We start from the raw sequence: 23241 nt of genomic DNA, 5'->3' as shown, positions 1-23241 counted from the left end.
TACTGTCGTCGATAGCTCGGACTTTTCAGAGGCTCTAGTGAATAGTGTTGATTGGCTTCAAGTAAGGATACAAGTGATCACAGGATGAGCTTTAAGTATAGTGATTTCGGCATCCCCGCCCGGCTCCACAGTTCTCGGAGTGGAAGCTGCTATTTGCTAAAGATGGTAATAGGCACATCTCGAGAGAATCGGATCATGTATAGGCCTCTTCAGAGCCCAGTTTGATGCATAGTAGAGGCAGATGTGAGGAGTGATCTTGTTCAAGTAATAAATGTACAAAGGCCTGGGCCTTATCTCTGGAAACTTTGGTATACAATCCAGTCTACTCCTTGTTAGCAGATGCGCTGCCCTGATAAGTCCAACTGGGCTGTTGAGTGGTGTTTGTTTCCAGGTTGGACGCGGGCAATTGGCCATCAGCAGGCAATTCAAAGACACGCAGCCTCGAAGTAATTCTGTCATCGACAACCACATCATCCAACCATAATCTTTCCTTCTTCTCCTGTTGCACAGCGCTCTCTTCTGATTCGGGATCGGCCTTGGGCTTTCTGATGCTCTTGTGCCATTCCTTCTCTTCGTGCGACAGGTAGTCGACATCCGAAGCTTGGAACTCGCGATGTGATGCAAGGACAGCGGCTGCAGTGCGAGAGAAGATCTCTTCGGCGACATAGCGACGGGTGAGGAAACGGTAGATGCGAATGGGGAAGTTCCAGAAGCCCAGAAGGTGAGGGAAGGGGATAGCGATTGCTGGACCAAGAGTAGTGGGTGTTGATGCGGGCAAAAGGGCATTAGTGTAGGCAGAGGTGGAAATGTAGGGGTCGGGTTTTGTGAGTTTTGGTTTTGCGGGTTCTTGTTCTTTTGGTGGTTCGGGGAGGGACTCAGGAGTTGTGTTTTCAGAGTCGTTGGCATTGGAGTCGAAGACAATGGAGGTCGAGTCGGTGGTTGTGGATGAGCCTGAAGAAGCCGTGGGAGGCGTGTCTTTCATGGTCAAGTCGGTGGCTGCCTTGACAGCGGCATCACCTAACGAAGGTGCGCCGTCAATGTGCTGCTTGGCCTCTTGGACTTCTTCAACTTGTACAGGCTCTTTCAATGGACCCAACCAGCCCTCGTGTGTGCCACGCAAATACTCCTTCCACGCATGTCTACCGATGACCAGATCTCCTTTTACTCCCGCTTCATCCACGCAACCGACTCTTTCTCTCTGCTCAGCGACGACCTGCTCTTTTGTAGGCTCAGCATCGTCTTGGACGCCTTCAGCCTTCCGCCTGTATCTTCTGATCTTCTCTGCCGCTCCAAAGCGCAAGTCACCCTCTCTTCTGCCCTCAACGACATCCCAATCCATAGCTCCTGCGACCAAGACTGGCTTCACGTACTCGTAAAAGTGTTCTCTCGCGCTTCTCAGGCCGTCTGCTGGTGGTGCTTGTAGGTAGATGGTCATTTTCCTGGGCATGGTCGTTGTCGGCAGTATCTTTTCCGAGAGCGGAGCGACCATATCGCAGTATTTTTGTTGGAATCGAGCAGTCTCACGTTTGTCGTAGTAAACTGCTGCAGCGAAGGATCCTGTGATGGAAAGGAAGATCATCCAGTTTCGCGAAGGGAGTTTGGCTTTGATATTGGGTAGACCTGTATGACTTCTCTATCAGTAACTCATTCTCTGATACTCCTTTCACGCCGTCTCTTCTTAACGTCTTCATGACGCTGGCTCGAGGAAAGATTAGCTTAATCACGTACCCATCATGCGGAAGGCGGGATTGCCCTCTGCTGCCTTGGGAGCAGCCTTTGCACCATTGTTGACAGTCTGCTCTGCCGTCTTGGACAGGGGCACTCCAGCTACTTTGTCCGCCATGCTCGGATGGTTATGTCAAGACAGATCTTTGTTCAATCGTCACATGCTGCTGTCGGTCGAGAATTTCCCCAGCGTCTTCGGCCTTTGTCGGTCCTTGGCACCCATCTACAGGGTCACACAAACGACATCATCTCCAGTGACATGTGCTTGACACTGCTCACGCAATAATTGTATTATCTTCCAGGAGAAGTGCTTGAATCTGACACGAGGAACGTCTCATGTTATGGTCGTAGCGAAATGTACTGGGGACTGAGGGGAAGGTGTTGCACGCGAATAACCTTCGAAACCATATTCATGGGCTACAGCTTCAAGGCTCCATACTCGAACATTTGCTGATCATCAACCTGCAGTGGATCCATCCACACTGCTGAACTCTCAATCAATGCTTCGCAGGAGATATCCATGCCTTATCCGTGACAACTCTGATCGCCTTTGCCAGCTCCGTTCCTTTCTCCCACACCTCATCATGCAAGCAATCAATGACCACTTTCAGCACTTGTTTGCCCTCGTTGCCTGTCGATGTCGTCGATGTCCTTGTGAACCCTTGCACGACCAGCTTCTTGACAATAGAGTCCGTTTGCTCCATGTCCACCAACTCATCACTACTGGACTGTACGAGTAGGACGTTGCCCTGCCACTTCTCCATTTTGCCGACCAATTGGCTTGCTGTGACCCATGTCTCCTCATTCTGACCGAACGCTGCCGTGACAAACTCACGATAAGCTGGATGAGTATGTGTAGCAACCAAAGCAGCTATGTCATAGATGCCTTCCATACCCGACAAGGCTACAGGAGGCTGTATAGCACCGTATCTGGCACTCAAGCGAGCAGTAGCTTGCATTGCAAGTGTTGCGCCACAGCTATGCCCGCATAACACATATCGACCTGCTGTGATAGCTCCAGTATCTGGCAAGCGGATAGCACCACCATTCTTGAGGCCGACGTCCTCACCAGCGCTCGAGCCAAGGAAAGACAAAGCGACGAGGACATCATTCAGATGCTCTGGATGCTGCACATTGCGACTGTCGTCGTGCGTAGATGATGGAGATGTAGGATGCGAAGGATATGGAGACAGGCGGTAGTCAAGTGACACGAACCCGGCAATATTGTGAGGTTGATCATCCTGGAGAAGCAGGTCCAGAGCAGTGTTGAAACTCTTGCGGTCGATCAAAGGATCTCTCCAAGCTCCTCCATGAATATAGCTGATCGTGAATCAGCCGTTGCAAGTCTAGATAGGTGTATAATAGTAGGGTTCGTCCTATGATAAGGAGGAATTGGGGTGTGCAACAGGACCGGTATCATGCGACAAGAGTCTGCAGATTGCGAAAACACCAACAGAAGATGAGGCAGAACGGAAGGAAAAAGTGTTTCACCTACACAAGCCATACTGCCTGATGTGGATCTTCAGGCTGTCTTTTGGGGACGCATATGTCAAGCAGATTCAGACGGGTACCCCCGTACTTGTAGGAAACATCAGTCCAGTATCTGGCATGCGGAGACTCGTGATACTCGGCAGTCCGAGATGTGAGAAGTGTTTCAGTCGTCATGCAGTCGATCTAAGCAGGCTGTGGAGAATGATCAATCAGACACAGCAATTGCAGGTAGGCAGGCAAAGCAGGGTCACGGCCTGGCGGGGTCACGGATGATTAATAAGGTTGACCCTGACAGGAACCAACCGATGTTTGGCAACGGGGCGGGCCCTTTCCACAAAACGAAACAAAGACAGATTCAACGAGAATACCAACCCACACTTCCTGCTGCTTATCATAGACTTGATGGCTTCAGGCAGAGGCTTTGACTGGCTGACTGACTGAATGCCCAAGCAGAAGTCAGATGTAGGTTGATTGGGCTGCGAAAAGGCAGGCTCGAATGACGTCTGTGGTGTGTGGGCTGCTGCTTTGCCTGCCACGTCTTTAAACCTGAAGTTGCGACTTCTGCGAGAATTCGGTTGGTTGGTGGGCTGTAGGTAGCCGCCGCGCTTTCCCTTCCATCACATCTCACTTGTCCTTCTCTCACTCTTTCCTGCTCTGTCGCGCAGCAAGACAAATCCTGTGAATTCAAATCCTGCGAAACACGACGCAATCCTTATCTTAATTATTCTTCACCTCAATCACGCATTAAGCACATCCTTGCACCGAACGATCGGGCAAGGCGCTTGACACCTCGAACCCCACCACACCATCCGCAAGCCAAGGCCTCCTACTAGCCACCCTTGTCAGGCTTGTGACGCCCATCATCTTGACTGAGCGCTGCCAGTCAGGCCTCTCTCTTTCTTTTTCGACCGACTCTCGACCACTTACCATACCATGTCCGACTACGGTGGATACGACGACCGCCGCCGCTATCGCGAGACGCGCACTCGACCTCGCGAACGCGGCGATCCCGAATTCGTCCAGGAAACTACCTACATCGAGCGCGGCAAGGGCCCTCCTCCTCGTGATCTGGTCTACCGCCCTCGCGAAGAAAGCGTCGAAGACATCACACGAGACTTCCCTCCCCCCTCGAGCGATCGTTATGGCCCTCGTGGAGGAAGAAGAGAATACGACAACTACCCTCCACCTCGCCGTGCGCGCAGCCAGGTTGGCCGCAGAGACTACGATGATTACGACGATGATTATGATGTCCCTGTCGCTGCTGCCGCTGCTGCAGGCGCTGGATATGCTGCTGGACGCGCAAAGGATCGCCGCCGTTACCGTGACCGCCATGATCGTGACTACGACTCGGAAGAATACTCACCCCCTCGTCGCCGTCATGCTGAACGACGCAAGTCTGGTGTCGGTGAGATCTTGGAAGGCCTCGGACTTGGAGGAGTCGCCGCTGCTATCACAGGACGCTCGCGTAGCCGCAGCAGGTCCAGAGATCGTGACTCTCGTCGTGACAGAGACGGCAGAGCCAGATCACGTCATGGTGGTCGCTACGACTCTGACGACGATAGCCGCAGCCGCAGCAGGTCCAAGGGACGCACCGAACGCAAGTGGGCTCAGGCTGCTCAAGCTGCTCTTGTTGCTGGTGCTGTCGAGGCTTTCCGATCCCGCAAGGAACCTGGACCTTGGACTGGAGAAAAAGGCCGTCGTATTGCCACTGCCGCCATTGGTGCTGGCGGTATCGATGGGCTTGTCGACCGCAATCCGGACAAAAAGACAAAGCGTCATCTGGCTGAAGCTGTGATTGGAGGTCTAGCAGCCAATCGCCTTGCCAACGGCCCTCGCAGTAGAAGTAGAGGCCCTGCTGGCGCTAGGGATGACCCGTATGGCCGCTCTCGCAGTCGCTCTCGTTCAATCTTTGGCGGCCGTGGCAGAAGCCAGTCGCGTGGTCGTGATGGCCAAGGCGGTGGCGCTGGTGGGCTCGAGAAGCTTGCAGCTGGAGGAGCTCTGGCAGCAGCTGGCAAGGCCATCTATGACCGTGTACGTTCAAAATCACGTCGTAGGCGCTCTCCTTCGTCCAGCTCTGCAGACTCGTATGTCCCTTCCCGCAATCGCCGTCGCAACAAGGAGCGAAGCTCACCTGCTCAATCAGATACAGGCAGCCGCGCCGTCGCCCAGCGCGGTCGTGATCGTAACCTAGGCCCCGCCGCTGGTGCTGGTGCAGGTGCGGGCGCCCTCGCTGCCTCAAACAACAACCGCGGCGCACGCAGCGAGAGTTCGTCGAGCAGCAGCACCGATGTCGATGTTCGTCGTAAGCGTATGCGAGGCAAGGAGCTGCTAACAGCCGGCCTTGCCACAGTCGCCACGATTCATGCTGCTCATGGTGTTTACTCAAGTATGGAAGCCCATGAGAGGCGCCACAAGCTCGTTCAAGAGGGCGAAATGTCTCCGGCCGAAGCTCGCAAGAAGCAGACAAAGGCTTGGGTGCAGGATGCAGCTGCTGTCGGTATTGCTGCATTGGGTATCAAGGGTGCTTTCAGCGAGTGGAAGGAGATGAACGAGCATAGGTTTGTTGATATGATTTTGATCTTTGAGACATTGGCTGACTATTTACCGACAGACGCGAGATTCACGAGCTGGAGAAGAGAAAGGCTCTCAAGCAGAAGCGTCGCGAGAAACAGGACCGAGAGGCACGTCGTGCACAAGAAGAGAGCCTCTACCGAATGCTTCCCCTCTTGCAGCAGCAACAACAACAACAGTTGCAGCAGCAACAGCAATACGGAGCTCCTCAAGTGCCCGTGCAGCCTGGAAATCAGATGATGTACCCTGGCAATCTTCCACCTCCACCACCCGGACCCCCTCCTGCTGCGAGGTATTAGGAGCGACCTCCCGCCATACGAGGGATTTTAAAACCCACACCCGAGGACCGACAAATAACAAAGCTCCGTTGATGATATCTTGTGGAGGAACAACAGGCTCTGCACAACTCAATACCCTTTCTCGTGGCACTCCTCGCTTCCGGCCTTTTCACTTTCTTGCTTCTGGAGCCACCCCTTTTCGCTCTTCACGATCTTGATGACTTCAACGACGACGACAAAACATTGCATTGATTTTCGATTTCAGACGAGCACACAGACGGATGGCATGGTAACGGGTCTGAATTCCAGCAGGCAGACGAGCACATTTTGTTTCCCTTTTTCTTTCCCCTTTGCACGCTACGACATCTACGATTAGCACGAGAAGCAGAAAAGCTTCGGCACATGAATTTCCTTTTCTTTCTGAGCATTGAGAGCATGATTGTTGAAGAATGAACTCAAGTTTGATAGAAGCTTCTCTGGTCCATTTCGCGTGCAATATACTTTAAGATGATGGTTCATGTTGAACTTTAAGCAATCTAACAAACAGAGGCTCAACCGGTTTCAAAGAAGAGGACGGAGCTGTATTGCTAGCTAAAAACGAGGATGAGTACAGCTGGAAGGATTGATGACAGATTTGTTGCAAAGAAAAAGTACCCTGGTGGTAAGGACACGGTGGCAGAGGTACAAATGAAAGACGTCAAGACCACGCAGAGGAATGGCTGGACGAGAGAGCATGGAAGCTTGTTGAGAGAAATCTTCTGGCCAAACCCTCCTACTCAGCACTTTTGGAAGGAACGGTGCGGGCACTGATCACATTGCGCAACGTGCTTCAGCTAAACATCCTTCCAAAAGCTGGGGGGCAGAAAGATTGGAGGTCTCCAGGCGGTGAAGAGAGTCGACCTTACGGCAATTGTCGAGATTGGGAGAGGGGTGGGGCCACTTTTTGTTGGTAGCACTTTACATAGGCCTACACTCTGCTCTCTTTCCTTTCTTCTTCCTTTACATCTCTCTCCCACCTCATCTCCCACCCCCCTCTTTTTCACACCATCACCATGAGTGCCCCCGCCCAGAAGTTCAAGGTCGCCGACCTCAGCTTGGCCGCTTTCGGTCGTCGCGAGATTGAGCTCGCCGAGCACGAGATGCCCGGTCTCATGGCCACTCGCGCAAAGTACGCCGAGGAGCAGCCCCTCAAGGGTGCTCGTATTGCCGGTTGCTTGCACATGAGTACGCCATCTCGTCCAAGATCTGGCTGAATTGAAGCTAATCCGCTTTTCCACAGCCATCCAGACTGCCGTCCTTATCGAGACCCTCAAGGCCCTCGGTGCCGAGCTCACCTGGACCTCCTGCAACATCTTCTCCACCCAGGACCACGCCGCTGCCGCCATTGCCGCTGGTGGTACCCCCGTCTTCGCCTGGAAGGGTGAGACCGAGGAGGAGTACGAGTGGTGTCTCGAGCAGCAGCTCACCGCTTTCCCCTCGGGCAAGTCCCTCAACCTGATCCTCGATGACGGTGGTGATCTTACCGCTCTCGTCCACAAGAAGTACCCTGAGATGCTCAAGGACTGCTACGGTGTCTCCGAGGAGACCACCACTGGTGTCCACCACCTCTACAAGATGCTCAAGAACAAGACCCTCCTCGTCCCCTCCATCAACGTCAACGACTCCGTCACCAAGTCCAAGTTCGACAACCTTTACGGCTGCCGTGAGTCTCTTGTCGACGGTATCAAGCGTGCCACCGATGTCATGATCGCTGGTAAGGTCGCCGTTGTCGCTGGTTTCGGTGATGTCGGCAAGGGTTGCGCCCAGGCCCTCCACGCCATGGGTGCCCGCGTTCTCGTTACTGAGATCGACCCCATCAACGCTCTCCAGGCCGCCGTCTCTGGTTACCAGGTCACCACCATGGAGAAGGCCGCTTCCGTTGGTCAGATCTTCGTCACCACCACCGGCTGCCGTGACATTCTCGTTGGCAAGCACTTCGAGGCCATGCCCGAGAACGCCATTGTCTGCAACATTGGTCACTTCGACATTGAGATCGACGTTGCCTGGTTGAAGAAGAACGCCACCTCGGTCCAGAACATCAAGCCCCAGGTTGACCGTTTCCTCATGCCTTCCGGCCGTCACATCATCCTCCTCGCCGAGGGTCGTCTTGTCAACCTTGGCTGTGCCACCGGCCACTCTTCCTTCGTCATGTCCTGCTCCTTCGCCAACCAGGTCCTTGCCCAGATCATGCTGTTCAAGGCTGGTGACGAGGCTTTCGGCAAGAAGTACGTCGAGTTCGCTCGCGCTGGCGAGGGTGAGGGTGTTGGTGAGCTCAAGAACGGTGTCATGCCCGTTGGTGTCTACGTCCTCCCCAAGATCCTCGACGAGCAGGTCGCTCTTCTCCACCTCGAGCACGTCAACGCCGAGCTCTCCAAGCTCACCGACGTCCAGGCCGAGTACCTTGGTCTTCCCGTCGAGGGTCCTTTCAAGAGCGACATGTACAGATACTAGATGCTTTTCTAGTGCTGTTTACGGTCGTCTCTTCTCTTTTCTCTCCACAGCATTTCCCGTTTCCACAACTTTTCTGCATAGCATGAAGGGGATCTGTTTGCCATAACAGTCTCCCTCTCTGATGTTTCTTCTTTGGTCTTTTCTCAATTACAACAAGGGGTGCTTATGATGATTCAACATGTGCAATGATACCAGGCGGGACAAAGTAACAATTTACAAAAAGGGGAAAAACCTTTTGTGATGTGGTGGATGGGAAACTCTTCGCAACCTTTTGATTCAACCAAAAAAGGCGATGGTGTCTGGGCGTTCTATCTCCTCTTCATTGAGTTTCCATCAACATACCTCAACTTCTTCCCCTTTTTGTTATAGAAGGATGGAACCCGCATTTCAACTGCGTGGTCAAAAATCAAAACTCTGATACAGATTACAATAGAAATCAAAAGCTTTCTCACATCTGAATTACCTGCTCCTGCTTCCTTGCTGTCCTGCCGTGTTGCTCTCGTCTCGATACATTTAGGTCGATGATGTTGATATCGGCCTTCGCTTTTGCTCTTCACCACGCTTCACATATGAGACAGTATCAAAATAGCAAGTGCTTCAATTAGTCAATTACTTAAGTATGTATGAGGCCTTTTTCGTGTCCAGTAAGAAGAAAAATACAAGAAGAGAAAGTACAAATCATGGGAATGGATCTCCTGCTATTGTGGACCATCCGTCAACGACAATGTGAACTAAGAGAGTGCGATCCAAGGAAAGATAAAACTTGATAGTCGTGGGTCCTTCTTCATGCAGTCGTTTTTGTGTCGAGCGTCGTGCTGATTGAATAATAATATGTCATAATGGTCGTGGAATTCGTGATAGATCTTGCTCCAAGTCTTGTAGTTCGACGACGAATGGTGGGCAAGAGTGACGGTCGACGATGCTAGTCACTAGCAGTCTTCTGTTCACCACCACCAGGCACGCTGGCGTCGACATTCCAGAAGATGAAAGGGCCAGAGTATTCGTCTCCGTCGTCCGAAGGTGACCACCAGCGTCCGAGCATGACCATGCCACCAGGCAAGACGACACCCTCGTAGGCCCACAAAGAATTGTAGTCCACGTATCCATGCTCATCTTTCCAATACTTCATCATAGTCATGCGATGCCAGCCAGAGATGCCGTGTTGAGGAGGCAAAGGGTTGAAGTAGCCGGATGCCAGGAATCCTTCGCGAGCGTCTTTGCCCTCACCCTTGAAGCAGAAAGACACAGGTTCGCCTTCGGGCAAGACGTGTGGACCGGTAGTTCGTCTTTGAGCCCGTGTGGTGGCCGTACGATATCGGATCTTGGTACGGGACTTGAGGATTTGTTCGAAAATTTCGGGCCAGAAGTCAGGATCTTCTTCAGGAAAGTCAAGACAAAGGTTCTATGATTGAATCAGCAGGGTTGGGATAGGAATCACTCTCAAAAGGAACTCACTTGGAAAGGCTGATCAGTACCGTCGCCACTCATGTGGTCTGGGATCGGGTAGTCCTCGTTTTGTCCATCGCGTATGAGGACAATCTCATCATGATCGACGTAGGCATAGCTGCCCTTCCAGTGCTTGCCAAGTTTCAAAGGGCTCGTCGACAAGGGCTTTGTCCAGCACTGCGGCCGTTCTATCGCAACCAGGTCATCATAACGAAGATGGGTCAGTTCGTGCTGGTTAAGCAGGTGGTTTTTGAAGAAGTTGACGACATGCAAAGTCCACTCAATGTCAATCTCCTGACAGTTGGGGCCCTTGAAGATAGGGCGGATCGAATTTTGCGCATAAACCAAGGACTGCGAGTCGGAGAAGCCCCATGCTTTGGCAATCCTGGAAGTAGGTGAAGCAGTCAAGGAAAGGTGAGTGAGAACGAGTTGAATGGCGAGCAAGGCTGGGTTGGGTGTTGACTTCTTGCTTCTGATGTAAGGACGGCGAAAGACGCACTCGAGGAGCCCGGTGTCCTTGACAACTTTTCCGAGACGATCCATGTTGAGAGAGTGAGTTGTAACTTGCCTGGATTTGTGAGGGTTGACGTTGAAGGATTCTGATGGTTGTCAGCGAGGCCGTCCGCGAATGAATTGAAAAGCACGCACCATTGATAAGATCTTTCAGCAACGACAAGCACTCCATCTCCTTCTGACTGTTCCCGACTTGGAAGTCGAATCTTTGGCGTTCGATTCGCTTGCGGCACTGATATTGCTTCTTGAACCACTCGTTGACGACCGAGCGTGTACCTGTGGGGGTCTGTTTGGAAGGATCATAGGTATCGAGGAATCGAGTGCGCCAGAAAGAACCCTCATCTTCATCAAGAGCGTGTTTTGTCGATCTGCAGATGAGTCGGTAGGATGCTATGGATTTGTCGTCGAGATAGCCAGCGATAGATTGTCGGATCTGGAAGCGACGGTCAGTATGAAGAAGCATGAGATTTGAGCAATGAATCCTCGAGTCAGGACAATAGCATGGAAGGAAAGTCATACTTCGACTGGTAGAATCTCAAAGGCAAGTGGGGAGTCTGAATGTGCTTTCTGTTTCTTGACATAAGTGAATGGTCGAGATTTGCGTGTTGGGGGAGACATTGTGGATATGATATGGTAAGAGTAGTAAGGTGCGGGAGGTCTTTGGTGTCTGGAATGTCTTGGATACTGTGATGTGTCAGGGGGAGAAGAAAGAAAGAAGCTGATGGTGAAGAAATAGTAAGAGTTGTGAAAGTTGTCAGGAATGAAAGTGAATTTGATGGCCGACGAGAGTGAAGTGTGCCTTCCAAGTCGACGACGCGTTTTCGAGGGAAGTGACCACCAACCACCGAGTCCAAAGAAGCTACAACGATCACAATTACTGTGTCGAGGAATATACTGTCGTCGTCCGACTTCGGGATATCTGTAGTATGGTGCCGGGTCTTGATCGCTCGTAGCAATTCTCGAGATTCAATCTTGAGGGAGACAAGTCAGTTTCACAAGGGGCGAAAGCAACAACTCTGAATCAATTCGTCAAGACAGTCGTTTCGACAAGTCTTTTCCAGTACGAAAAGTTGTGAATATACATTCCAGTAATGGAATCAGATGGAGTTCAGTATGCAAGATGAAAGGTAGTCAGGTATCGCGTCAGAAGAAAAAAGAACATTGCTGGGTATTTTGAGGGATACATAGCGAACACCAACATGAAAAGAATATACCTACACTCATTTGCTCAGCTTCTCGAGCAAAATCTTCGAACCTGCGTTGCCCTTTGGCCCGTCGTTCGTCTTCTTCTTCTTTTTGTTTTGTTGGTCGTCTGACTCGACAGGTGCCTTTTTCGAAGAGGCATTTTCACCCTTGGCTGCTTTCTCTAGTGTCTTCTTGCCCTTCGACAGCTCGTCGCGGACAATCTTCTTGTTGGCATCACTGACGTCTTCACTCTCAAGCAATTGTACAACGACGAAACTTGAAGGGCTTGTAGCCCACTCGACGAATCTTCCCTTGAGCGACTTGAACAGCATATCGCCGAAGCCGAGACGAGGCTCGACCAACTTTACTGTCTTTGTCTCAGGATCGAACTTGCCACCACTGACCAGTGCTCTCAGCATCTTGCCGCCGGCTGCGCTTTGTGCAATATGTCCTTCTGATGTCACGTCGCCCTCGGTTAAAGCAACAACGGCCTCACAAGCTGCCTTCTTGTCGCCTTGAGCTTCCAAGAGAACTTCACTGATGTACTGGCAACCAAAGCCAACGCTTGCGAGATCGGCAGCACGGCTTTGAATGATGGGTAACAAGTAAGGTGACATGTATGCAATGAGTTCTGAGCGACGGATCTCAGGGTTTTTCTTGGACGTCACCTCGCGTACGGACTGTACCTCGGCAATGATATTCTTCTGCACGTCAGAAACCAGCCACTTGGCTTGACCAGCAAGAGGGTAAAGCAGCGGGATACGAGCAGTCAGATGAGAAATGAGATCAACAAGACGGTTCTCGCGTTCGGCCTCATCCTTGATATTTTCTCCGAGCAACTCGGGGAACAGAGCCTTGGCGGTCATCTTTGTGTCGTCGACGGTGTCCATTGCGGCAAGCAGAACAGTGTGTGCGTTGGGGTCCAGAGCCATCATCTCAACAGTATCCTTGTAAACACGTAGAATAAGCTTGCGGTCCTTTGCGGTTCCGTAGCCAAGAGCCAGACACACGACACGGCTGCCGTTCTTTGTGAAAGCCAAGTTCTTGAGAAGATCACCACCGTTCTCCTCGTCCAGATCTGATTTGAGCAGCTCGAGAAACTCTGCAGCTTCGGGAGTGCCAGGGGTTGTGTTGAGGAAGTATTGGAGCATGGCGTCATGCAACATAGTGAAACCGGTCATCTTCTTCTGAACAAGCTGGTTGATGAGCTGTTGGAGGTAGTTCATAACGGGCTTTTTCTTCTCGGGGCTCTCATCCAAGATGGCCTTGAGGTCAGCGGTGATCTTGTCGTCGGTCTGACCTTGTGCAGCCTTGGTCTTGCCGAAGATGGCGAACTCAGCACCGTACCATTCGCGGAGCATGAGGGCCTTTTGTGAAGAGGTAGCGACCTGGCGGTAGATGTCGTCGACGATCCATGCGGCTTCCGGGTGGTTGATCAAGCGACGGACGTGGCCGTAGAACTGAGGGACAACCATGTTGCGGATCTCGGCGTCTCTGTAGGATGAAGTGTCAGCTCAGAAAGTAGTGAGGGAAGAGGAGTGGAAACGGACCCTTCAACGACCATCTTGGCGACCAAGAACTTGCCGTACTTGCTCTCGGCCAGCTCGCGCATGTCGGTACGGAGCTCTGTGACGATCTGCTTTCTTTGCTGCATGTTGGCGTACTTGAGGGCGCACTGAATGACACGCACACTGTCGTGCTTGAAGACAAAGTCGCGGACTCTGCCAGTGATGATGTCAAACAGCTCGGCAACAAGAGCCTTGCGCTCGTCGTTGGGCACATGAGACTTTCTGCGCAGTCTCTCCCAGATCTTCTTGCTACGGCCAATGATGTCTGCGTTGGGTTTGGCGGCTTTGCGCTCTTTTGCCAGGGCGCGCTGGGCAGCGTGTGCTTCTGCTGATGATTGACCAGCTATGGGTTGTGTCAGCGGCGTGTCTTTGTACGGTCTTGTGGTTGACGGACTTCTGATCTTCTTTTCGTCCGACTCGCTGTTTCCGGCCTCTTGTTCCACACCGGACATGGGGCTGTCCTCGCCGTCTAGCTCGTCTTCATCTTCGTCTTCGTCTTCGCTCGACTCGTCGGATTCGGGACTGGGTTCTTTGATTGGGGCGGCCCTCTTCTTGGACGAGGCAGTCGAGGCCAGCTTCTGCTTCTTCTCGGATCCAGATCGTGCGGCGGCGACAGCCTTAGGTGCTTCCTTGCGCTTGACTCCAGCCATTGTGTGAGGGAAAATGTGTGTTGTGCAAATGTCTTTGGTGAGCGTCTCGACCCTGGCAAAAAAACATGGCGCATGCTAAGAAGATTATCCTGACCGCCTTTTTCTGCCACGTCCATTAACTCCACATCTCCGCTCCACCCACACTGTACACCCGCTGACTTGTACATGAGGTCTAAGTGGAGTCATCATATCAGAACAATCAGTTGACTATCTATGGTCCCTTCTTGCAACATGCCAGTCTTGACTCTTGAGCACATGGGGAGGCAGGTCCCTGCGGCCTGCCATCGTCCATCGCCAAGAAGAGCTTTACATATTCACTTCGCAGTCAATGACGCCGCCGACACTCTGAGGCACGTCTTGCTCGAGCGAAGCCTCTATGCAGAAGTCTGACGGAATGCGACAAAGACAAGAGAAGGTCGCCAAGACCATCCACCTCCCCTAAGAAGAAAGACTTCGGGCGCAGCAAGTCACATGTCAAGAGTTGATCTCTCTTGGTCTTCTTGACTCATCTCTTCGAGCAGAGAAGGGACATCAAACTTGGCAAAAACACCAGGACCATAACGGGCGTAAAGATAGGCAAAAGATTTCAAATCTTCCACATGTCAGAAGCACCCCGCAGGATTCCTTTCGATGGTTCCAACAGTCGCCAAGACCATCGCCTTGGTGTTGGCCCTGCTTCCCTTCCTCCTTCTGAGTCCCTTTCGGGGTATTCATCTTGACTTTGCAACGATGATCTCCTTGGTCTTTTGGTATAGATCTTGGCCGCGCCGAAACGTAGGTCTCTTCTGCTGAGCGCTGCATGTCTCACCTCCTCCAAGGCTTTGCTATTCTTCTTGACTTTCCACTCACGGCATTGGCGAAAGCTGTTCAGCATGCCTAAGATCACAAATAGCTCTGTCCAAGATGAATGCTGGCGTATCGCCAAGAGTCTATTTGAAGCTGTGTGAACGTCCAAAGATTGAACATTATAATCTCATCGATGTAGTGTTCTGATGAAAAGGAGCATGGAAACGATGTCAGATCATCAGGATCTTGGTTGAATCCATTCAGCTTTCGAAGGCCACAAGTACATACCGATTTGTGTCTGGGACGCAATACTTGAATCGATTTCGTCCTTGGATCGACTTCGTTTCTGGAGGTGGCATTCAACTGCCCAGAGTATCTTTCCTCCACCATCAAGTAGGTTCAAAGCCTTGGCAACCTCAATCCAGATGCCAAACCAACCGCCCATCGAGCAAGAACACGCCGAGAAGCCGTATCTCAAGAGCCAATCCTCTTTTCCTCAGCAATTGAAGCTTGGCAAATGTACCCTCTCAGATCACATCCAATCTCTGACGTATGCCTTGAGGATGTCTCCTACCAACAGCTGTCTTGGTATGGCCCTGTTCCATCGGTGCTTGGTACTGAAGTGCTCGGCCACAATGAGCATAGATGGTAGAGATGATGGCAGTGCAGGTAGGTTGTTCTTGGAGATTATGGAGAGGTAATGGTATAAATATGAGTGTCTGCCTGTCAGAAATGCACTCCATCATCACAATAACTCTGATAACAATTCAATACGACCAACGACTGAATAGCAAACCATCCAACACCAACAATAAAAACAACATCATAAACATCAACATGAAGTTCACCGCCGCCACTCTTGCTACTATTGCAGCTGTCGCTGCTGCACTTCCCACGGATGTTCATTACGAGGCTCCCAAAGGTAAGTCATGCAACCCACGATTTTGGAATCCTCCTCGTACTAACCTTGCCTTTGCAAGTAGGCGGCTGGGAGTCCGTTGACTACCCCGAAGGTACTGGTGCAAACCTTCACGAATACCCTCCTCCCCCCGGCGGCTGGGACTCTGTCGACTACTCCAAGGGCGGCGCTGCACCTGCCAAATGCCCCGAAGCTCCCAAGATGGCAGGCTCGCCCTTCACCTTCACTTCCTACTATGAAGTCAAGGCCGTTCCTAGCGAAGTCGTCAACGGCACAACCCCAACCGGGGGTCTTGAGGGTGCATCAGGCCTTTTCAAAATCGGCATCAACAGCGAGTTGAATCTGATCTGCTACAACATTGAACTCTACGATTTCCGCGGCGAATACTCCTCCCCCGCGGCAACAGCCACACACATCCATGAGGCTGCAAAGGGCGCTTCCGGTCAGCCCAGAATTGCCTTCCCTAACCCTGTGGACGTGGGCAACGGAGTTCGCCGTTCTGTCGGTTGCCAGCAGGGTCCTTTCAAGACTGGTCTTTTGGCTAACGGAAAGGACACCGCTGATGGCTTCCACATCAGCCAGATCGAGAAGAATCCTGCTGGTTTCTTCGCCGATACTCATTCAAGCTTGGCTGTTCCTGGTGCTGTTCGTGGTCAGCTTGCTTGATTCCTTCCACTCCAGCTTGCTTAAATCCCTCCATTCATCAGGATGGCATTCAGGGGATCATTGTAACATTAGTACTGCCTTGATTGCTTGTAACTATCTCGTATGTCATCTGGTCAATTTTCCAATTCAACGATATTTCTTTATGCTTGCTGTAACCTATGACGCCCTCATTGTTTTCCACGGTATCCCAACTATAGCAAAATACACAACATGCAAAGGCACAGTTAATTACGGAAACAGAGTTTTACCAACAGATATCAACAAGTTGTCACTTCTTAGTGGGAACTATCCTGTTCCTGAAAGTATTGTGCATCTTTATAGCTACACGCGTTACATACTTTGGCATACGGAGTGGACAGACAAGTGGTTCAGAAGTGAAGCACCTCTTTCCACTGCACCTTCGGCTCGTGAATTCCATTCGGATAGATACGCCATGTGATGTTACAGGTACCACTCGCACCTTCTGTAACGTCTCTGAGCTCCATATCGTGAACGCGAAGAAATTCCGGCAGAGAGCCCGATTGTGGCACCCTCACTTTTCCATCTGCAATCATGCGCATTAACGGACCCGGCTCCATGTATGCGGTCTTTGCGCCTTCGTACATCAACGCATTAGATTCTTCCACTTCTACCCATCTCCTGGCAGCCTTCGCATGCAAGCGAGCATCCCAGAGGCCTTCGCGGCCATTCATTTCTTCGAGCATAGATATGGCTTCGCGTCTTATGACTGGATCGCGACACTTTATGGCGACAAGATAAAGCGGCGGGATCGAGGACATGTTGAGCGAAAATCTCGGCACGTTGGACACTGAGAGTGAAGCCAGTCTTGAGTGCAAGCACCACTCTTTCGACTCCGAGATCGGTGTAAGCAGAGTTCGTGACCATCTGACAATGGCCGTAAACTCAGGAAGATAAGCATCAAAGCCAGATTCGTCTAGCTCGGTGCATCGTGCCAGCCATACGAAGGTGGCTGTATGCTGTGTTCGAAGCGATTTCTCTATCCGGCTGTCATTGTCTGTGAATGTGTTACACGACTTCACGTAGTTCGCCATGCTGTTCTTCCAGATGGAGAATTCGCTTAACAGATGAATCTGCAGCGTCCGTCCCGAAAGGGAGATAGAACCGTCTTCGGCATGCTTTCCGTCGTGGACCGAGCGAATAAAACTGAGACTCGAAGCAATAAGCAGATCGAGAGAAGTTTTGGCTTGCTCAAAACCGTCAAAAGACCTTGGTATAGATAAAGCCAACAACTTATCCATGTGATTAAACATGTTAGATCCTGAAAAGCCCATTAAGGTGGTTTGAGAGTCCAATCGATGGAACAGTGGACGAACCTCCTGCTTGATGGATTTGGCAATGGCATTCGAGGAAGCTTCGTTCTCCTCATCCTGTACTAGCGACGATTTGAGCATATTCAGTCCTTTCTGGAGGTGATCGATGACCAGCAGACGATTTCCGTAGATACATTCCAGTGAGATGAACATGAGACAACATAACAAAGCGATGTCAAGTGATTGGGATTCCCTGCTGAGATACAACTTCAGTTGTTTGATAGACTCATTGTAATGGCGCAGGGTAAAATCGGGTTGTATCGCATCTTGTACTGCTTGATTATTGGTAGCTTCGGCTTCGAAACGTGCATGGGCAGAACCCAATGCTACCAAAGCATGTCGGATGGCTGGCTCTGACAAGCTCAACTGAGGCAGCGAAAAGGACCAGAAAGAATGGCTCAAGACGTTAGAAAGTGCGGGACCTGTGCGCATGCTGAAGAACTCAATCCAGTGACTATCTTCACTGGACATCGTTGGTGACAAAAAGGCAGCATCAATGGTCGGTTCAGCTGGTGCCAGTCGTCGAACTACTCGACTCGCCGTAGACACTGGAAGCGATGGTCTTTTCTGTATTGAGGTAACGGCAGGTCGATCTGAGGTTGTGCCAGATTTGATGCATTTCTTTTCTGGCAACTCGGCATAGCCGTCGCATTTGCGACCAGTGTTGGTGCAGCGCTTACAGAATGGCTTCTCCTCACCACACTTCACCTTGCGTATCTGTCGATCTACATCAGTTGTAGCCCCCTGGCACGTACATTGATCAGTCGCATACTTTGCAGGTTATGCAGCCAGTGCGGACTTTGAGCTTTCGACTCGGCCGACTGCCGTCAGGCGGAGTTGTAGACATGGATATATAGCAGCTCACGCGATAGACTCTATGACGGTACAACTGCTGACTTTCGTACAACACAACCAGAGCATTGCGAAAACAAGTGTATGACAAGATGATGATGGTCCAAGATCGACATGTTGTTGGTCAGGGACTGGTGAGAATAGTTGTCAAACAGCTGCCTGGACGTGTTTCTATTTGTGTCCAAAGCGGGCAGGTACAACCGACCGTGAAGGATTTCCCGCCTTGACTTGCACAAACCAACAGTCCTTCTACATTGTACCTGATGCACTGTCGAAAGGCTCTCAAGGGGTTGCATGCTTATTGTTGTAGGATTAAAAAACCTTTTATACATCTTACATCCATCCCTACCCATCTTGCGATCTAATCTCTATCTTCAGTAACCCTTGTCCAAGGATCCTAGTCTATCTAGCTTGGATCCATCCCGTAATTTCCAACTCTTCAGACGCGTGTCTTCATATCGGGAAGCTCAGTCGTCTCACTCTCTGCGATCGAAGGTGTTGTAGTCTCCTGGCTCACCATCCTGATGTGGTTGTTGCCGCTCTTATTGTTCTTCTTCCAGGTCCAGTTTGCAGCTGCCCAAGACTGTGCATTGCCAAATGCAATTCCAGGATGACAGACAGTCAAGACGACCGTGGCAATGATGATCATCGGTCCTTCCAGAATCATGAACGCCGTTTGATCATTGGCTAAGGCTCCTCCGAACCCGTCCTTGAGCTCTGCGACACGAAAGACGCAACGAATGTAGATTGTGACGGTTGCAACCGCAATAGCGTACGGGAGCAGGCGGAACATGGTACGCTTTCTGAGGTCGAAGAAATCGAAGTTCAAGTCGCTCTCTCTTGCTTTGTGTGCTCTGTAGACAAACTCCATGCTGAGCGCGATAAAGATTGTCAGGCTTACGACTTGCCAGGCAAGACCGGCGATCATGATATTAACGCCAGTACGAGACGGGTCCGACGCATCTTGTGTGGCAGCTAGAGCACCGCCGACAGCTTGGAGCAGGAGGCTGATAAAGTCGCAGATCACGAACGTGATGGTGTAGAATCTTGGGGAGAAGCGTGAGATGTTTTGACCGTAGACGATGACGATGCGGCCGAGACAGAGGTAGATGGATGCCGTGAGGAACGCTGGACCGATGGTAAGGCACACAAGATATCTGGTGTCGTCAGACAGAGAGCTCGAGATGCAAGGAACAGAATGATGCTTACAAGACAAATTGATCAAAGTTGAAAGGGTTGCCACTGAGAGAAATACGTCCAGCGTAACCGAGTACTTCGAGAAGAAGACCACAGAACATGCCAACAAAGAAGCCCCAGGTGCGGTACTTCCATACCAGACCCATGTGAGCCAGAAGGATGACGGCGAATATGATGCAGTACGCCAGGTTGCCGCCATATGTCGGAATATACTCGATCTGAGCATAGTCCAACGAACACACGCCAATCGTACAGTCGTTCGGATCAATGAGAGAGCCATTGAGTGCTGGAACGAACGCAGTGCCGTTTACGATTGTTGCCATTGTGCAAGATGTGGGCAGACAGGATCAGGAGAGGTTGCTGTGCAGATAGTTTTGGCGATGTGGATGATGGTGTAGAGATAGAGTAAAGTCTGATGAGGATAAAAGGAACACAGAGGGCTCGGCTGATGTTTATATCATACCACCTACCATACTCGAGAAGCATTGAGAGGGTTGGACTACAACTGCTGCGGCTCAGCCTCCTCTGCCATGTCAGATCCATGGAATTCTGTAGACAGACAGTCGCAAAGGTTTCCTATTCGGCGCCCAACGCGTTGGAATATGCTACATACATCCTTCACCTTGTGAGGGATTGGCTCACTCGCGACAGTTGCCAAAAAGGGAGCTCAGCAACACGTTGAACAACAGGGCTGCGGTCCGAAGAAGAAGAAGCTTGGGCGGTGCAGGAGCGGAGGATCCCTTTTTGGCAAGCCCCCACATCTCGCACTCCACTCTGATTGGTCGACTCGCACTTTGCTTTGGGGGTCAAGAGTTGAGCTGACGATGACTCCCATGTCTGTTCATGTCTGCTTGAGATTTCAAGTCATGTCCTGGACGGTTGGTGCTAAATTGGTGTCGGTGTGTCGGCGCGTCAATGTCAAGGTCTGACCATCAAACTACTGAGGCTGATGATGAATTGGGGCTTCTCGAAGCGACGACGTGGGATGTACGCAACATAGAATGGCACAATTAACAATCAGGGCCGCAACATATCGTGGACACCTTGAAGACGTCATGTGCCTGGCATTGTCGCAAGATCAAAACTGATCGAGAGCAGAATGATTACTGCGGGTCAACATTGCCGAGTGGATTGACGCTTTTTGGCGTATAAGCTTGCTGTTCGACACACCCTGGCTGGATATAATCAATGCTCACGCCTCGAGGCGGGGAAGGGCGAGCTTTTTGCACTTTCCGAAGCCTGCGTGAGTCGTTTGCGAATCGGTTCGCCCTGCAAAGTGGATGTCTGAGAGCAACGCTTCGCCACGAGACGAGTCGCAACCTGCGGCGCCGCCTGTAAGACCTCGAAAACCACGTCCATCACGAGGTCGAGGTCTGCGTACAACGACAGGATGGTCCGTTGTTTTACGTCTTGACCACTTAGGCTTCGCTGACTCGGTATTTTGCAGTGTTGTGTGCCGAACTCGTCATATGAAATGCGACGAGAAAAGACCATCGTGTTCGGCTTGCACTAAAAGCAAGCGACAATGTGTGTATGCCTCAACGACTGATGTAGGTAACGAATTCTGCTTGGCCCCGTTTGCTCCATTTCTCCTGCATCTTTGTCTATTGTGCTTCAAACCCGTCCTCAACGTTTGAATGTGTGCGTACAAGGTCATCTGATCGATCACACAGGCGCCTCAAGCCAGGCAAAGCTCTACTTCGACAGTTCCAAGCTCGGCTAGTTCATCTGTTGTACCACAAACATCAAGCCTGGATGGCGCTGTCCAACAGGCTGAATCTGGTGCTCTCGGGCCACAACCACATATTCAGTATGATTCACCCTATCCAGAGAATAACAACACAGCCCGTCATGCCGCGCCTCCTGGTATTCATGCTCCAGATTTCATTAGACAGCTAGACGACAACCAGACGTCCAGTCCTCGATCAAGTCTAAGTGGAAGCACTGCTTACGCTGCCGACGTCGCACCTCTTCGATGGTTTGGCCTACTCGCTGGAGACGCAACGAATGTTGACTGGAAGTTCAACCCCATGTCGCCTAGCCTTGTTACAACACAAGATAACACCCCTAGCAATCAAGCGCAATACACCAGTGGAAACTCCTTCTCCCGCCCTTCAGGGCTTATTCAAGGATCATACACGCCTTCTATCATCCCTCAGGAAGTAGTCACCTTGTCGGATCTGGAAGTCTCTCTATTTCAATACTTTGTCACACATTTCAGCCGCTGGATTGATCTTACAGACCCCCATCGTCACTTCTCGGTCATGGTGCCGCATATTGCCCTGCGCAACCAAGGCTTAATGAAGGCCATACTAGCGCTTTGCGCCAGGCACCTGTCAATAAAACCGCTACCAAACCTGGCTTCTGACCGCACACTTGCAGTGCAATACTACTATGAGACACTCCGATACCTTCAGCGGGCCATGAAGAGTGAGGCATATCTCCGCAGCGAAGAGCTTCTAGTCACGTGCTTGATAATTAGCACGTATGAGATGATCGATGGAGAGGGCCAGAGTTGGGAGCGACATCTTAGGGGCATTTTCTGGGTTCAGAGATCTCGCGAGATCAACGGTGAATCTGGAGGTCTGAATCAGGCTATCTGGTGGGCCTGGTTACGTCAAGATGTTTGGGCCGCCTTTCGGGAAGGCCGCAAAGTACTGAGCTTCTTCAAGCCTACAAAGCCGTACTACGCAATGGATCACTGGGATATCGCTGCGAGATGTGTCTACTTGGTGGCCCAGTGTGTCAACTACAGCTCAGAGCAGGAAGTTGAAGCCGGTAAGTCTGACCTGATCATGCGACTGGCCAAAGCAGATGAGTTGTCAACGAAGCTGGAAGACTGGTATCAGCATCTGACCAGCCATTTCAATCCTTTGCCTTGTTTAAATACCTCCCAAGGGCCATTCAAACCCATTTGGATACATCCTCCGGTGTTTGCAGCTGGCTTGCAACTCTACCACTTTGCAAAAATTCTCCTACAAATATGTACTCCTGCCGCCGGAGGATTGAAAGAATACGTGATCAGAGAGCGTGCTCTCAATGAGTCGATCGATGTGATTTGTGGGATCGCTCTGGCCACGGAGGACGACGCGGCTATGGTCATCTCTACGCAGTGCGTCTTTGCTGCAGGTCTACACACACAAGACCCAGTCAAAAGGACCGCCATCCTCAGCATGCTCGCGCAACATCAAAATCGTACTGGCTGGCCTGTCAACGATCTTCGTGTAGACTTGGAGTTGGAGTGGACCAAGACAGAGAATTCAAGATGAATTTAGATCAACATACCTCAGAGCTTTCACTGCAACAATCAATGGCAGCATGAATCCGTCGGAATCTGGACCTCGTGGTCTGGAGTAGGTCCATTTTGGCCTATTCCGTACGACCAACATCTCAGATCTCATCTCATTACTTATGGAGACAATGCTGTATGGTCGGGAGGCATAATCTATTCTCGCACAAGCGTTGATCTTCAACAAGTAATTCACGCTTCTCGAGACGCTACGCTTCGATGAGAAGACTGAGGACTCAACAATAGCACCTCCATCTTCGACGTTGGTACTGTATTCAACAACA

At 51.2% G+C, this 23241-nt stretch overlaps 10 protein-coding genes across 10 annotated transcripts; 4 read left to right on the top strand and 6 right to left on the bottom strand.

The window, feature by feature from the left end:
• Positions 1 to 322: 322 nt before the first annotated feature.
• M437DRAFT_51661 (uncharacterized protein) lies at positions 323 to 1621 on the bottom strand (the record flags this gene model as incomplete). Its single annotated transcript, XM_041022218.1, has 1 exon — positions 323 to 1621. A coding segment is annotated over one exon (1299 nt), but the record flags the coding sequence as incomplete, so codon positions are not given.
• Positions 1622 to 2222: 601 nt separating this feature from the next.
• M437DRAFT_51187 (alpha/beta-hydrolase) lies at positions 2223 to 3390 on the bottom strand (the record flags this gene model as incomplete). The annotated part of the gene is made up of 3 exons (XM_041022145.1): positions 2223 to 2740; positions 2795 to 3045; positions 3221 to 3390. The coding sequence occupies 3 exons, from the start codon at positions 3388 to 3390 to the stop codon at positions 2223 to 2225; spliced, it is 939 nt and encodes a 312-aa protein (XP_040878549.1).
• Positions 3391 to 4149: 759 nt separating this feature from the next.
• Positions 4150 to 6086, top strand: M437DRAFT_66994 (uncharacterized protein; the record flags this gene model as incomplete). Its single annotated transcript, XM_041024868.1, has 2 exons — positions 4150 to 5774; positions 5828 to 6086. The coding sequence occupies 2 exons, from the start codon at positions 4150 to 4152 to the stop codon at positions 6084 to 6086; spliced, it is 1884 nt and encodes a 627-aa protein (XP_040878548.1).
• Positions 6087 to 7117: 1031 nt separating this feature from the next.
• On the top strand, positions 7118 to 8555 carry M437DRAFT_51719 (S-adenosyl-L-homocysteine hydrolase-like protein; the record flags this gene model as incomplete). Its single annotated transcript, XM_041022227.1, has 2 exons — positions 7118 to 7289; positions 7345 to 8555. 2 exons carry the CDS (start codon positions 7118 to 7120, stop codon positions 8553 to 8555), a joined length of 1383 nt encoding a protein of 460 aa, XP_040878547.1.
• Positions 8556 to 9477: 922 nt separating this feature from the next.
• Positions 9478 to 10977, bottom strand: M437DRAFT_51340 (uncharacterized protein; the record flags this gene model as incomplete). Its single annotated transcript, XM_041022163.1, has 3 exons — positions 9478 to 9957; positions 10011 to 10600; positions 10650 to 10977. The coding sequence occupies 3 exons, from the start codon at positions 10975 to 10977 to the stop codon at positions 9478 to 9480; spliced, it is 1398 nt and encodes a 465-aa protein (XP_040878546.1).
• Positions 10978 to 11734: 757 nt separating this feature from the next.
• Positions 11735 to 13917, bottom strand: M437DRAFT_51688 (ARM repeat-containing protein; the record flags this gene model as incomplete). The annotated part of the gene is made up of 3 exons (XM_041022220.1): positions 11735 to 13193; positions 13250 to 13610; positions 13662 to 13917. The coding sequence occupies 3 exons, from the start codon at positions 13915 to 13917 to the stop codon at positions 11735 to 11737; spliced, it is 2076 nt and encodes a 691-aa protein (XP_040878545.1).
• A 1906-nt stretch (positions 13918 to 15823) lies between these two features.
• Positions 15824 to 16288, top strand: M437DRAFT_51309 (uncharacterized protein; the record flags this gene model as incomplete). Its single annotated transcript, XM_041022160.1, has 1 exon — positions 15824 to 16288. One exon carries the CDS (start codon positions 15824 to 15826, stop codon positions 16286 to 16288), a length of 465 nt encoding a protein of 154 aa, XP_040878544.1.
• A 617-nt stretch (positions 16289 to 16905) lies between these two features.
• On the bottom strand, positions 16906 to 18069 carry M437DRAFT_8948 (uncharacterized protein; the record flags this gene model as incomplete). The annotated part of the gene is made up of 1 exon (XM_041029060.1): positions 16906 to 18069. A coding segment is annotated over one exon (1164 nt), but the record flags the coding sequence as incomplete, so codon positions are not given.
• Positions 18070 to 18910: 841 nt separating this feature from the next.
• On the bottom strand, positions 18911 to 19991 carry M437DRAFT_76192 (putative RTA1 domain protein; the record flags this gene model as incomplete). The annotated part of the gene is made up of 2 exons (XM_041026577.1): positions 18911 to 19628; positions 19681 to 19991. 2 exons carry the CDS (start codon positions 19989 to 19991, stop codon positions 18911 to 18913), a joined length of 1029 nt encoding a protein of 342 aa, XP_040878542.1.
• A 1593-nt stretch (positions 19992 to 21584) lies between these two features.
• Positions 21585 to 22937, top strand: M437DRAFT_51617 (uncharacterized protein; the record flags this gene model as incomplete). The annotated part of the gene is made up of 1 exon (XM_041022211.1): positions 21585 to 22937. A coding segment is annotated over one exon (1353 nt), but the record flags the coding sequence as incomplete, so codon positions are not given.
• Positions 22938 to 23241: the final 304 nt, after the last annotated feature.

The sequence above is a fragment of the Aureobasidium melanogenum genome (assembly GCF_000721775.1).
Source record: "Aureobasidium melanogenum CBS 110374 unplaced genomic scaffold scaffold_14, whole genome shotgun sequence".
NCBI classification, from domain to species: Eukaryota; Fungi; Ascomycota; class Dothideomycetes; order Dothideales; family Saccotheciaceae; genus Aureobasidium; species Aureobasidium melanogenum.
The sequence above is the reverse complement of the archived record's forward strand: the minus strand, read 5'-3'. Positions and strand labels throughout refer to the sequence as shown.